At 45.5% G+C, this 15,379-nt stretch overlaps 1 protein-coding gene and 1 long non-coding RNA gene across 4 annotated transcripts in view; one reads left to right on the top strand and one right to left on the bottom strand.

The window, feature by feature from the left end:
* Positions 1-11,462, bottom strand: part of LOC115834715 — a 44,112-nt gene extending 32,650 nt beyond the window's left edge. Inside the window, exon 1 of the long non-coding RNA XR_004029593.1 lies at positions 11,300-11,462. This is a non-coding gene — a long non-coding RNA (uncharacterized LOC115834715). The remainder of the gene's footprint in view (positions 1-11,299) is intronic.
* A 128-nt stretch (positions 11,463-11,590) lies between these two features.
* On the top strand, positions 11,591-13,921 carry CCRL2 (C-C motif chemokine receptor like 2). Of its 3 annotated transcripts, none has more exons than XM_003282456.3 (2): positions 11,591-11,905; positions 12,472-13,921. In XM_003282456.3, exon 2 carries the CDS (start codon positions 12,484-12,486, stop codon positions 13,516-13,518), a length of 1,035 nt encoding a protein of 344 aa, XP_003282504.1. In that variant the 5' UTR covers positions 11,591-11,905; positions 12,472-12,483; the 3' UTR covers positions 13,519-13,921. The 3 variants fall into 3 exon arrangements, with proteins under 3 accessions (XP_003282504.1, XP_003282505.2, XP_003282506.1); XM_003282457.4 differs by lacking the exon at positions 11,591-11,905 and adding an exon at positions 11,967-12,098; XM_003282458.3 differs by lacking the exon at positions 11,591-11,905 and adding an exon at positions 11,992-12,044 and having other exon boundaries at positions 12,472-13,566.
* The last annotated feature ends 1,458 nt before the right edge of the window (positions 13,922-15,379 follow it).

The following is a 15,379-nucleotide window of genomic DNA, read 5'->3' as shown; positions in this document are numbered from 1 at the left end:
AGACATAGAGTAAGATAAGAGCGGAAAAAACATCCACGGAACCCTGCGATGCAATCAGAATGCAGAAAGACTTTGTAACTCCTGCCTGGTCTCCTCCTCTGCACACTCATGGCAAAGGAATACAAAGTAATGTTCCCTCCTTCTGCCTAGAAAAGTACAACTTCTGCCCCCAAGCTCTGGGCTCTCCGGAGAGGACAGGACCAGCCTCTGAAGTTGAAGGTCCTGGTTTACCAGGTAGGGAAGGGGCCTTTCCAAGACCCTTTCCAGAAGGTGTGGCTGAGATGGGAACCATGGACTCTGTGCAGAGGTAGGAGCTGGCTCCAGTCAAGTGCTAGGAGGTTGTCCTGGGAAGGAAGAGGCTCTGGAGCCTCTGTGGAGACTGGGACTGTCCCTGGGGGAGACGTGAGCAGGAAGAAGCAGAGCTTTCACAGTCCCCAGCTTAGGGGCCTCACCACCCAGACTGAATACCACACCCAAACCCTTTCCTGCACAGTTACAATGTGTCAGTTAATTTTACTGAAGGGAATATTTTTTAAATGAGGATGCTACTTTGTGTATTAATTTTTACCTCTATTCATAAAAGGAACGTTTCTTATCTATTGAAGATGATTCATATCAGACCAGTGTCTGCCCAACTCGACTGACCCTGTGTAAACTGGGCACTTCACACTCCAATGATGATGGATGAGTCCCCAGCAGCATAGTTTAGGGAAGTGAGTGGGCAGTGTGGCCTCCTGTGCACGTGACTTCCTCCTTCGGTGTGCCCACACGTGGGTTCCGTGGTCTTGTGACACTGTGGCCTTAGAAATTTCCGTTTCCATTTTCTATCATTCAGAGTAAATGAAATTTGCAGGAAATTCAGAACCTTCTGCCTGTACAGTGGATGCTGTGGGACTCTGCCCAGATGCCGTCTTCAAGCCAATGCATCTCTCCATGCCTCCACCCCCGTAGATGGGAACAGAGGTGCTGGAACTCACAGCTACTCCCCTTTCCGGGAACTGGAGCTGCCTGCCCAGGCAATGCCCCATTCCCAGGGATGGCTGAGCCAATGACTGGATAATGTTGGATTGCAGAGGCCTAGCACCCTCCCCTCAATTCCTAATTCCTTGTAGGAATAACTGGGGCCTCCTCTGTGACCACGTGGGCAGCTTCTCCCTCTGCCTGGTCCTGTCTTGTTCTCTCCTTTCCAGTTGTGTCTCCTGGAAGCCCTCCCCACAAGTCTGCTGCATACAACTCTCCTTCTCAGAGAGCCCGAGCCCTGGATTCCCAGGAAACCAACCTAAAATAGTCTGGCACTTGGTTTCAATTTTCTCTTTCACTAAGACTCAGTCACAGATGCTAATAAATAATAAAATGTCACCACCTTGAATTCTATCACTCTCTCTTTTCTTGCCCCACCTCTGAGAGACAAGTAAGTGGTCCCTCAAGAACCTGAAAAGCAGACATTAGGAGGAAAGGAGGAGGGAGCAAGAGGCCCACTCCTCCCCTGGCCAGCTCCCATCCATGCGCCCTTGACTGAGGTGACACCTACCCTGGGAAACCTTCCCCTGCCCCTCGTGAGCCAGGCCGGGTGCTCTTGGGACAGCTCCCATTGCTTCTGTGTGCTCCCCTAGCTTGGCACATGACTTCCTGAATTATAGTCAGTTCCGTACCTGAATCTCCCTCTAGAATGTCAGTGCCGTGAGGACAGAGGATGGTTCCACTTTGTTCACTATTTTCTCCACAGCGTCTGGCAAAGTTCCTGGGACTTGGGAGAGGTGTCCTTCAGGAGCTTGGCGGAAGCCAAACGGCACACTTAAGTAGGGCAACTGAGGTGAGTTTAATGAAGGATTCCATACAAAGATTTGGACAGGGTATAGGGAGGCCACAATACACAGTGCAGTGCCTGGTGCCAGTGAGAGCAGGTCACCATTCCCACTGCAAGGCCAGACAGGGCAAGGGGAGGGAGCTGTCTGACAAGAGCTGCCCTTACTTCAAGGGACACATCAGCCCACTAGACCCCATCAGGAGGGAGCCAGGGCCTGACTCCCCTGACCTTGCTCTCCAATCTTCTGCCTAAAATTCCCCATCAGCCAAACACAACCGAAAATCGAAAGACAGGGGAGCCTGCTGTTAATAAGTTGAGCTTCCCCCTGAATAAAGCTGGGTAGAGAGTGGAGAATGGATATGGAAGGGCAAAAGGAAGATTTATAAGACAGTGGGCACTAAATACCTATGAGATGCATAAAGGAACCACATTTTACAACAAATGTTCATTGAAATGCTACTCAATGGAAAGAGACCGTTTCGGTCACTGTCTGATGCAGACAAATCAAAGGCCACATGCATCAAAAAGGCCATGTCAGTGTAACTCCGACATGGGGCAGACAGCAAGGCTGAAGGCTATGGGATATGTGGAGCAGGAACTGAGAGATCCTGATGTCAATCTAGCACTTGGGAAAAGGGGGACTAGAAGAAATTCACCCACAGGCAGAGGAAAACACAAACACTTATCTATTTTTGCCTAGGCTTTAAGTGGTATGGGAAAAATCTCTGAGAATACAAAACCTATGCTTCATGCACAGGTTTATAATACCCTCAAAATGGAAGACCCCAAAACCAGGCGGGGAAAATTCTTATCAGGCCATTGATGCCCTCAATGTTCCTGGTTGAAACAAACTCAAAACTCCTCTGGAAAGGAGTGCTCCCACTTCAAGCCGTGAAAAGCTACTGCAGAGAAAATAATCCCCAGTTAAGACGCACGTTGAAACTGCAAGACGCACAAGGAAATGGATCACCCTGAGTGATAGCTGGCAGAGCTAATAAAACTCTGTATACCTCTAACAAACTCTATGCACTAGTAGAACCCTTAAAGATTTGATGAAATCATTACTTTATTAAAATTATTTTTATAAAAAATCAAAATCCAAAAAAAGTAACAAATTTTATACCAGAGCCAATTCGGTATATACAAGGGTGTGTCTCACTCTTGTGGAATTTGTCTTATTGTCCTAACTCAGCACATTGTCCTGGTCTACGAAAAGTCCTAGAAACCCTTCTACCCTCTGGAATGTAAGAGCTTTAACTCAATAGGGTTTTTTAAATTCTTTTTTCTTGTCTTGTTTTTTTTTTTAATTTTTTCCATTTTCTTAAGTCAAACTGAAGGAATATTTTTCTTTTCTTTCTAGGAATGCATATTCACCCTCCAAGGCCACTTGTCTCCTAATTGGAGAGTATTAGACAATTCTCAGGATTTGTTTATTTTCCTTCTTTCTTCCACAGGATTGGGAAACCCAGTAGGATTGGGTTTAGGCCTATCTCTAAAGCACAGTGTTTCAACATTTTGATGTAAGATCGTGCCCTATTTTTTGTTCAGTTGCCGCCGGCAGGTGTTATAGTTTTAAAACTAGTTTTTGGTCATTGAGATATTAGAGGAGGGAAGAGTCTGCTATCCTGCTTTACTCATCTTCATCTACACTACACTGTCATCTTCACTGCAAAGTCCTGTATTAATGTTTTTAGATTCTATAACATTTTAACAGGTGTCAAAACATCTTAAGCACCACTTCAGCTTGGGAATCTCTAAATGTAATGGTGTTTGGGGGCTGGACTAATGTCTGCATTTTGTTGTTGTTGTTATTGTCTGTAGTATTGGAGAGCCGGGAGATCCTGGACGCTTCCTGTTCATGGGCACATGATGCATTAGCTGCCCCAGCAGCTGGTTACGTTTAACCACAAGGATGTGTGGGTGAACCCAGGGAGACCAATCTCAGTGGAATGGTGGGGGCAGAAGCCAGGCTGCAGGGTGTAGAGTGGGGAGTGGGCAGTGAAGTAGAAACAGAGTTTGGACAACTAATGAAGCTGCCTGGAAGAGGGGCAGAAGAGACAGTAAATGGTCAGACCAATGTTTGAGGTCAAGGGTGGGTTTGTAATCTTTATTTAAGGGAGAGATCTGAGCATTTAAAACTTCTGATAGTCTAATAGAGAGGAAAAAGTTGGGACTCAAAGAAAATGTGGGAAAAAATGATGAAGGTTAAACGGAATGAGATCCAGAGTGCAGGGGAGAGATTAGCCTTTGGTGTAAGAGAAGCAACTCTGTCCGTGGAGAGAGGAAAAATGTAGACATATCACAGCTGCATTTGAAGTTGGGGCCTGAGGAGTTGAGGAGTTCTGAGAAAAGCGGAAGATGAGATCATTTCCTGAGAGTAAATGGGAGTCATTAGAATGGGGGTGAAGAGACTGGAAGCTTTAGGTAGCTTGAAATAGTTGATGGAAAAATGGGATAAAGTGACAATTTGTCACACTCAGAAGAGTTATCAGGGAATCTAGAAGAATCTCTGGAAGCTAGTTGAGGATCTTGAATTACCAATGTATCTTGTCCACGTAGCTAAGTGGTTTTACTTATTTTTATTTTTTTGAAACACGGTCTCACTCTGTCATGCAGGCTGGAGTGTAGTAGTAGTAGCACAATCACAGCTCAGTGCAATCTCTGCCTCCCAGACTCAAGCAATCCTCCCACCCCAGCCTCCCGGGCCTGGGACTACAGACACACACCACCACTCCCAGCTATGTTTTGTATATTTTGTAGAGACAGGATCTCGCCATGTCGCCCAAGCTGGTCTTGAACTCCTGGGCTTAAGCAATCTGCCCACCTCGGCCTCCCAAAGTGCTGGGATTACAAGCTTGAGCCCAGCTGCTAAGTGGTTTTAAACAGCTGTTCTCAGAAACACACACTCAAAGAAAAAATGTAGAGGATAATTTATCTAAGGCTGGGGCTTCAAGAGAGGTCACGGTGTTGACAAGAGAATGACTAAGTGATAGACTACTGGATTTCAGCTAGACAAAGAGGGATGTGACCGTGGGAGGGGCTGATAGTCAGAGGCTGGAGGGCTTGACGAACAACATATATTACACAAAGAATAAATGGAGTGAGAGAAACCAAAGGAGTAAAAGTTATCGTCAGAAAAGTGAGCAATTTTATTGTGAGAGTTCAGTGGTAAATCAATGTTAACAAACCTAAGCTGGGCACTAGTGGAGTGAAACCAAAGGCCAGGGAGTTGAGTTAATGAGCTGAGACTTGGGCACCAGATGGGGGTCCACATGGACAACTAAGCCACTAGGATGATGTGGGAAACTGGGGTGAATAGAAGCCCCTTATCCATGTGCACAAGTCTTGAATAAAATAGGGGCAACCAGGCAGTCAGTGGATGATAGCAGTGAGGTAGAGCAGAGAGCGATGTAGTCGGAGAACTGGAGCCCACAGCAGTCTCCTTTATATCTAGAAGGGAATTAATAGTCAAAAAGTGGCACCAAGGCAGAGGATGTCACCTTCTGACTCCCAAATCTGAGACAGATGTGAGAGGGAAGGAGTATCCTCAAGGGACAGGAGATGGTGTGAATGTTTTTGGCATAAATCAAAGATGTCAGGGAAATTGTCAGAATTCAGGTTCCAGAGACACAGAGGAAAAGCATGGGAGAGAATGGAATACTGGGAGGTGAGATTAGGGCAGAGGAAGCACAAAGCAAAGAACAAGGAATAGAAAAAGTCATATGAGCTGAGGAGCTGGCCAAACATGACAGAATGGGAATATAATGGAATTAAGTGTCTTTATGTGTTCCAAAAGGATTGGTCCACGCAGGCCACAGGAAATGGGAGGTAAGAAGAAAGGGATCGAAACGCTGCAAAATGTATTACTTCATGGTAAGCAAAGGACTCAAGACTCTAGAAAATGATGCTCTTCCTTCCAAGACTATGTTAGTCCAAATCTTTCAAGATACAGAACCCAAGGGGGGGTCTGGCATACAAGAAGTGTAATTGAGGAAATGTCTGTGACATTTGCAGGACTGCAAAGGGAGCCAGGAGAAGCTGGAAAAGCCATCAGATCACAAGCAGGTCTGACTCCAAGTGAAGGAGATGGGGAAGGAAGCAAGGTTTGGCTGAAGCGTGTGCCAAAGGCAGCCATCAGAGGAGTCCCTCTCCAAGGGATGGGCCTGTCATAGTGTCCCTAATACGGTCATGGAGTGGGAGCAGCCCATGGAGGGCACAGCCTTGGCATGAATGCAGACATGGGTCTCAGAGTGCAGCAGCTGGGCTCCTCAGTCAATTACGCTCCCTCAGAGCTGGGGCAGGGGGTGCACTAAACCACACAGTAATATTTATTTATTTATTAGTAATTAAATCAATAATATTCATTAATTAAATTAATAAATAATATATTTATTTATTATTACTAGACCACACAGTAATATTTGTATGTCTAAGGAAGCATTTCTCAGAATATACTCACTGAACTTTTAGCCTATAAGTATCTGTATGAAAACTTTAAAAGGGGTTTCATGATCAAAACATTTTGGGAAACGCTCCATACCCTTTCTTCCTCATGGAGGATCATAACGCCTATTCGCATATGAAGGGCTCTGAGAAGTCCTGTAGTAAAGAAACTTGCTTTAGTTTTTTAGTCCAGCTATTCTTCAAACCTAAATGAGCAATAGCCTCCCGTCCTTTTTTTTACACTTTGTATCATACTGCGGAATAAACTGAACATGCATTGAGAAAGACTGCTGCAGGGAATAGTTAACACTATTTCACTCCCAGTAAGTACATATAAAATCTGTATTTCCAGGGTGAATTATCAACACAGTTGTATTTTAGAAGTATTATCTGCCCTCCCAGGTATCACAGCTAACAAATGTTGGGTACTGAGGTGGAATTTTAGGGATCAGCCAACTATGGGAAAGAAAATCTGGGGGCGGGATAAGATGGTCTCAGAAGCCTTAAAATTATATGCTGTTATTTGCCTCTTTGAACTACTCAATATCAAACAACTAATTCAGAAGAAAATTGATTGTTTTCTAAAAGTTGTTTTTCTACATTTCCCATTAAGAAGCAGTGCTATTTAAAACTTATAATGGCTATTATGTGAGATTATCACTATCATAGTTTTTCTCTGTACAAATTTTCTGTAACGCTTTATTTGCTAATAAAAATTAGATAGATGGATTGATTAATTGATAATCTAAGAAAGATTATATTTGAAGAAGCCATAGTAAGGGACAGATTAGATTATCATCAGTCGAAACATTCTAATACCTATTTCTCTTTTTTTGAAACTTTCCAAATTTGTTATTATGCATTTAAACAATAATTTTTTTAACTTTTTTTTTAGGTTCTGGGGTACATGTGAAAATTTGTTACATAGGTAAACTTTTTTCATGAGGGTTTGTTGTACAAATTATTTCATCACTCAGATATTAAGCCCAGTACTCACTAGGTACTTTTTCTGTTCCTCTCCCTCCTCCCACCTTCCAATCTCAAGTAGAGCCCAGTGTCTATTGTTCCCTTCTTTGAGTTCACGTGTTCTCATCATTTAGCTCCCATTTATAAGTGAGAATATGAGGTATTTGGTTTTCTGTTCCTGTGTTAGTTTGCTAAGGATAATAGCCTCCAGCTCCATTCATGTTTCCACAAAAAAACATGATCTCGTTATTTTCATGGCTGCATAGTATTCCATGGTGTATATGTACCACATTTTCTTTATCTAATCTGTCATTGATGGCATTTAGATTTATTCCATGTCTTTGCTACTGTGAATAGTGCCACAATGAACATTCACATGCATGTGTCTTTATGGTAGAATGATTTATATTCCTCTGGGTGTATACCCAGTAATGGGATTGCTGGGTCAAATGGTAGTTCTGTTTTTTGCTCTTTGATCTAATACCTGTTTCTCAAGATCAAGTTAGATCTCTAAAAAAGGCATCATCCTAGCATTCCGCCTTCCCTTCCCTGAACTAAATTTAATGTTGTTTGTATCAATCAGCATACAGTCAAGACAGAAACCACACCAGTAGTGTGAACAATGAACATTAAATATAATGAGTTATTAACTAATAAAAGGGTATGAACTACTAAAGGGGGTAAGGAGAACAGTAAAGAATGCAGGAATGGCAGATGTAGAGAGCAGCCATAACCTCTAAGCTAAGGCACAGCAGCCAAGGAAGTGGCAAACTCAAAAAATGCCCTCTCTCCCCAGCTGATCCACCCTTGTTGGAGGGGGTGTGGCTGAAACCCAATGGATGCCCAAGAAGTTTGCTGAGTTGTGGCAGGTTGGGGCTGCTGAGCAAGAAACTGCCCGAAGGGGTACCAGTGAGATTCCCAAGAATGTGGACATGCCTCTGGCGAGGAAGACGCTCTTGGGGTGACAGCAAAATATACTGGGAAGCTACCCAGTAGAGTGCCAGCAAAAGTCAGCAGGAAGCCCCTGTCGTGGTGTCGGCAAAATTCACTGGGGAGTGGGCACTGCAGGGTCTCCACCCAGCACTGGCAAATCAGCCAAAAGAACAAAAAGAAAATAAAAACAAATCCCAGAACCAGAAAGAAAAAACTCTGCCTCTTACTGTGACCTTCTTATGCCTTCTACAGCAGCTGGCAAAGGAGAAATATTTATGGGGTCCAGCTCTAGAATCACAAGGCAGAACACGGAAGAGTGGATGAAGAGCTGAAAGGCGATAAATCAGTAACTGGAGCCTCACATCCTTTGCCTTTTTTATTGAGGGTCAATATATTAAGAAGAATATGTCTGCGTCTTCGGTAAAATTATTGCTAAGGTTATCACCCAGTGTGTGTTTTCAGCCTCCCTGATATAAGAACTTAGTGACAAGAAAGAATGAGACAACGATCATGAACTATTGAACCTAACCATTTGTGGCTTTAGTGCCCATCTTCTCAGCAAGGCTTTCTCTCTCTCTCTGTCTCTCTCTCTCTCTCTCTTTTTAAGATGGAGTCTCACTCTGTCACCCAGGCTGGAGTGCAGTGGCACAATCTTTGCTCACTGCAACCTCCACATCCTGGGTTCGAGTGATTCTCCTGCCTCAGCCTCCGGAGTAGCTGGGATTACAGGCACCCACCGCCACCCCTCCTGGCTAATTTTTGTATTTTTAGTAGAGATGAAGTTTTGCCATGTTGGCCAGGCTGCTCTCAAACTCCTGACCTCAAGTGATCCACCCACTTCAGCCTCCCAAAGTGCTAGGATTACAGGCATGAGCCACCACGGCCAGCTCTCAGCAAGGCTTTCTCTGACTACACTGTTTAAAATGTGATCCCTGAGCCACCTTGGCCTCTCTTGCTCTCCTTCCCTGCTTCGCCTTCTCCATAGCACTTCTCTCCTACTAATCTACAATTTACTTGAGCTCTGTGAAGGTCAGGATTTTTGTCTATTTTGTCCATTGCTGCATCCCCAGCACCTGGAACAGAGCTGGGCACAGGCTATGCACTCTAAAAATACTTGCTGAATAATTGAATTAAGTAAACGAGTGATCTACACATAGTGGGGAATGAGAGTATACAGTGATAATTCCTTCAACTAAAACTGGGGTCAAATTATAGTGATAAAGAGGAACTCAGACCTTCAGAGGTAAGGTTTGTGGGCCACTTGCCAAGGCTGCAGAATGTGGTGTCGTTTCACAAACAAGGAGGCCCTATTATGGCTTCAGGTATGAGAATGATAAAGAGAACTTTCCTTTCGCCTCAACTGCAGCTTTCTAAAGTCTTCCTTCCTATGTAGAAGTTTCAAGGACCCCATGGCCTGAGTGTGGATAGGCAGAATGCTGGGAATCAGGCAAAAATAAAATAATACTGAAAGTGAAGGCCATGCTAATATTAGGAAGTCAGGGTGATCCTGAATTTACAAAACATTTTTCTTTGGGAAATTTCACACCTCACATGATTCTGTGTTTTTCCTTGGAAAATTTCACATCTCACATGACTCTGTGACATGCGGTACATGAGGTGCCTGACTGCTGTTTTCGTCCTCCACTAATGAGGAAGAGTGTGTGTATTCCCAAGGTTTTGCAAGTTTCAAAGTCTGACTTGACTTTCCTTCCTTTTTCTGGAACTGATCCATGAGTATCGAGAGTAAAGCTGCCCGCACCTACTCATTCAAGATCCTGAGTGTCCTGCCCAGCTGCAGGAGGTGGAGAGGCCCAGGAGGAGGGGCCACTGCTGATCCCAGGCTGTAGGGGGTGGGAAAAGTGTCCCAGGGCATGATGACCCCCACTCACTCACTCACAGGAGACCCACACAAGACAGGAGAGGGCACTTACAGCTTAGGTTCCCGCCAGCACCAACCCCTCTGCCATCAAACATCACTGTGTTTCTCTTTCTGCCTTGGCTGTCAGCACACGTGGAGTTAAGTTTAATGCCCAATCACATATTTGTCTGGGCTCTTTCTGTGTTTATTTTTCTCTTGATAGTTCTCTCTCCGCCCTTTCCTCTCCCCTCCCCTCCTCCTCCTCCTCCTCCTTCTTTTTTTTTCCAGAGACAGTGTCTTGCTCTGCCACCCAGGCCAGAATGCAGAGTGGCATGATCATGGCTCACTGCAGCCTCGAACTCCTGGGCTCAGGTGAACATCCCACCTCAGCCTCTCGAATGTCTGGGTTTACAGGCACTTGCCACTGCATCTGGCTCATTTTTATATTGTTTATAGATACGGGGTCTCGCTATATTGCCCAGGCTGGCCTCAAACTCCTGGGCTCAAGCGACCCTCCCACCTCATACTTCTGAGTAGCTGGAACTATAGGAATGTGCCACAGTGCCAGGCTAGTTTCTTAATTTTCTATTTCTATTTTGACAGGTACAAATTTTGTATTCAATCCTACCTCAGACACATCTTTGGTGTGAAAAGGATGTCATTTAATCAACATATAAATTCTAAGCAAATAGGTCTGATCCCCAAATTAGGTTAGTCACAGCTGCTGAGTCATTGACCCAAGAGAAGCTCTTCTAGATTTTTTCAGTATTTTCAAGTTCCTCTTCTCGGTTTATCCTTCTTCCAGACCATGCCCTCCCCCTCCCACCCTCTTCCCACAGCCTCCCCTCCCCACAGCCTCCTCCCACCATTCCAAATCTGGGCTGTTCTCCCAATTTCCTTCTCTCTGGACTCAAAACTACCCTAGACCCCAGCCTCAGCTTGGGGTTAAACTTGTCCCCTTCACATTCTCTTCCACCCGACTTGATGTTGCCTCTGTGTCATCACCGCGGGATTTTCCTCCTCTGGGTTCTCCTTTTCCAAGCGGGGTCAGCTCCCCCATGAGCCACAGCACCAATCACTTCTGGCTGCTTGCAAACCCCTTTGCTTTCCTCAGTGTTGACACCGAGGGCAGCCCTATGCTCACTGCCGCTGAGGCCCCACCTCTGCCCCTGGCCTTTTCCCAGCTGACATCACCCTGTAGCTTCCATTTTCCTGAAATTTTCTGTTGAGGCCTCAGTCTTAACCAAAGCACAGAGTGCCCCTCAAAAATGACAATAAAAACCCAAACACACCGTGACTCTCACGGCAGGTTCCTGGTCCCCGTATGGAATCAGTGGGTGGGTTTCTGTGTACACTGGTGAGAGGCCGCATTAGAGGATCAGGACCCTCAGGTCTGGACTCGTGGTCACCACATACACTCCTCTCTGCTGACGGTAGCTGGCACGTGTTACCTACTCAGAGTGTCACATGCCACAAGCCAGAGGGTCTTGGCAGTTCTCAGCACCTTGACATCACTTCCTTGCTATCACTCAGAGCAGCAGTGACACAGTTCCCTTATCTCAGGAGGCCAGAGGACGGCTGTCAAAGGTCACAGGGAAATCAAAGGCGGGGTATGGGGCCAGAGGGAGGAGGAAACAACTTCCCGGTTGCTTTCAGACGCTTCAGAGATCCTCTGGAGGCCTGGGGGAGTTTTTGAGTTCTTTATTTCAGTTGGTCCCTGAGCTCGGTGAGCGGGGCGGGTAGAGCCACCAGGGGAATCCACAGTGGTTTCTCGTGCCCCTCAGGGTCAGGAGCAGTCTGATCAAAAGGAGGCCATCCACTGTCCGGGGCCATTCCCACAGCTCCCGGATGCTGGGACTGGAGGCTGCGCCCTTCCCCCGCAGGAGCTCGGCCCAGTGGTAAGTCATCTGTGTGTCATCTATGTATTTAACCCCTTATGGCCATGTTGATGCTGAGCATGGTTTCACTTTTGCAAACATTTGTTTATACCCTTGGAGAGAAAAACATCTCAGCTGTCACAGGAAGCTGCTTCGGCGGGTGAGCAAACTTCTTAAACATGCAGAAATTATGATCTACACCCGTTTCTTAAAAGTAAGCCATGGTACTTGGTTCTCTTTAATTGTATATTTTCTTACATATTGTGTTCATGTAGGCAAGTCCTGTTTCTGCTAAAAGAAGGTAAGTTCTACCAAGATGGTGTCATGCCAGCTTTATTTCCCATGGCACCTGGCACACTGCTAAGCACTTACATACTTAACAACTAGATTGGGGATGGTGCTGCTCTGGGGAAGTGGGCACACGTTAAAGAAATGTTTATTTCAGTCTTCTGAAATAGGGAATTACTCTGGCTAAAATGTAGCTCCAGAAAGGGAAAGTGGGGCTGTATGAATCCAGGTCCAGTTTGTTGTTTCCTCCAGGATAAGACAGCTGTTGGAGGGGAAAATCATCTCCCATTTCTCCGCAGGGCAGTCTGAAGATGGCCAATTACACGCTGGCACCAGAGGATGAATATGATGTCCTCATAGAAGGTGAACTGGAGAGCGCTGAGGCAGAGCAATGTGACAAGTATGACGCCCAGGTGCTGTCAGCCCAGCTGGTGCCGTCACTCTGCTCTGCTGTGTTCGTGATCGGTGTCCTGGACAATCTCCTGGTTGTGCTTATCCTGGTAAAATATAAAGGACTCAAATGCGTGGAAAATATCTGTCTTCTAAACTTGGCAGTTTCTAACTTGTGTTTCTCGCTTACCCTGCCCTTCTGGGCTCATGCTGGTGGCGATCCCATGTGTAAAATGCTCAGTGGACTGTACTTCGTGGGCCTGTACAGTGAGACATTTTTCAATTGCCTTCTGACCGTGCAAAGGTACCTAGTGTTTTTGCACAACGGAAACTTTTTCTCAGCCAGGAGGAGGGTGCCCTGTGGCATCATTACAAGTGTCCTGGCGTGGGTAACAGCCATTCTGGCCACTTTGCCTGAATTCGTGGTTTATAAACCTCAGATGGAAGACCAGAAATACAAGTGTGCATATAGCAGAACTCCCTTCCTGCCACCTGATGAGACATTCTGGAAGCATTTTCTGACTTTAAAAATGAACATTTCGGTTCTTGTCTTCCCCCTATTTATTTTTACATTTCTCTATGTGCAAATGAGAAAAACACTAAGGTTCAGGGAGCAGAGGTATAGCCTTTTCAAGCTTGTTTTTGCCATAATGGTAGTCTTCCTTCTGATGTGGGCGCCCTACAATATTGCATTTTTCCTGTCCGCTTTCAAAGAACACTTCTCCCTGAATGATTGCAAGAGCAGCTACAACCTGGACAAAAGTGTTCACATCACTAAACTCATCGCCACCACCCACTGCTGCGTCAACCCTTTCCTGTATGTGTTTCTTGATGGGACATTTAGGAAATACCTCTGCCGCTTTTTCCATCTGCGTAGTAACACCCCACTTCAACCCAGGGGGCAGCCTGCACAAGGCACATCGAGGGAAGAACCTGACCATTCCACTGAAGTGTAAACTAGCTTCCACCAAAGGCAAGATGAATAAACATGAATTTTCATCCTTTTGCATTATTTCATGTAAATTTTTTACACATTTATATACAAAATCGGATACAGGAAGAAAAGGGAGAGGTGAGATAACATTTGCTAAGCCTTGAATTTGTCTCAGGCACCGTGCAAGGCTCTTTACAAACGTGAGCTCCTTTGCGTCCTACCACTTGTCCATAGTGTGGATAAGACTAGTCTCATTTCTCTGAGAAGAAAACTAAGGCACGGAAATTTGTCTAAGATCACACAACTAGGAAGTGGCAGAACTGATTCTCCAGCCCTGGCAGCATTTGCTCAGAGCCTACGCTTGGTCCAGAACATCAAACTCCAAACCCTGGGGACAAACAACATGAAATAAATGTATTTTAGAATGCCTATTTAATGTTTTTTAAAATAATTTGTAAGTTGCTTTTAAAACCAATTTAACTGCATTCCAAATTATAAGCAGCCCGTTTATATGGGACTAATGTTTCAGGTGCGTTGTCTCACAGGTGATGAGAAGAACTAGCTAGCTGGAAGCTGTGGGAAAAAGAAGTAAGGTAACTTGTTCTGTGGAAGTTCTCTAAATTCTCTTGGTTACTTGCCACACCCCTAGGCCCCCAGCTTCCCCTAACCCAAGGTTTCTGGTATTTTCTGGTACTTTATCAAGACTATGGAATCTTAGGAGAGTTAACAAAAGCAAATGAGAAATTATGTTTAGAAATGTCTAACAAAATGAATGCTTTGTCCTTTTAAGTATAACACATACTTCAGGCCTCACCAGCACATAACTACAAAATGTTGTCCCACTTCCTTTCTATGGCTGAGTCAGTAGAACACAGGCTCCCACCTGCCACACCAGCAGAAGGTCACCTCAACATGTGAGCTACTTCCCCGGAGACCCCCCAGATCTGTAAGGCTGATGCATCCTTGATCCTAAAAACATTTTCCTGTTCCTGGTGTTCAGAATTGGACTCCACACTCACTGGTCTCTTTATAATCTTGCTTCTGGCCCTTTGAGGCCTCAAAGCTACCAGTGCCTTGCTGCTAGGGGACAATTACTGCTCCCGGCTGAGTCCTGCAGACACAGGGCCTGGGCTGGCTGCCTCCGCCTGCTGGCCCAGCATCTTGCTTGCACTAAAGAGAACTGGAGGCTTGGCACTGATACTTGCTAAAAACCTACCCTGGCCACCCACTGCTGCTGCACTGCAGGGCACCAGCCCACACTCCTCCACTCCTGGCATCAGGCACATGTTCACGGCACTGAACCTCACAGGAAAGCAGTGGAAACCTGTCTCTCCTTCACAGGAGGCACTTTCCTTCCTAGGCAAAAAGGATGATACCCATGGGCACAGCATCTCACATAGGGACACATAGAGATGTCTGACTCATTAAAACCCAAGTCTCTGGCCAATTAAAAGGGGTCCCTAATGTCCTACTCAACAGTGGTGGAAGGAAATTTGCTCTATATTGATGAAATGAGGTGGAGAAAATCTGATTTTCCAAACATGAGAATTCTCCATATGCCACCCCATAACCAAAGACCCCTATTTGTGTTAGTTGAAACATTCAAAAAGCCTATTAGGATAGTGGATGAGACCACCAAGGGACATGCTTATACAACAATAACTGGCTCCAAACCACACTGCGTGGCAGTGGCTCTCAAACGCCAGCTCACGTCACAAGCCCTGTGCTGAAACACAGAGTTCTGGGCCCCATCCCTGAGTTTGTGGTTCAGGAGGTCTGGAGTGTGACCTCAGAATATGCATTTCTAACAAATTCCCAGGGGATGCAGATACTGCTGACCCAAGGCCCTCCTTCTGAGAACCACCGTTCCAGGGAGAAGGAAC

This window comes from Nomascus leucogenys, chromosome 4, assembly GCF_006542625.1.
Source record: "Nomascus leucogenys isolate Asia chromosome 4, Asia_NLE_v1, whole genome shotgun sequence".
NCBI lineage: Eukaryota > Metazoa > Chordata > Mammalia > Primates > Hylobatidae > Nomascus > Nomascus leucogenys.
Note: the sequence above shows the minus strand (reverse complement) of the source record. Positions and strands in the feature narration are given on the sequence as shown.

Excerpts from the sequence above, each read along its gene's own strand:
- CCRL2 (XM_003282457.4), top strand. The coding sequence starts at position 12,075 with ATGATCTACACCCGTTTCTTAAAA. Across the intron at positions 12,099-12,471 it reads TCTACACCCGTTTCTTAAAA|GGCAGTCTGAAGATGGCCAA; the intron begins GTAAGCCATGGT and ends ATTTCTCCGCAG.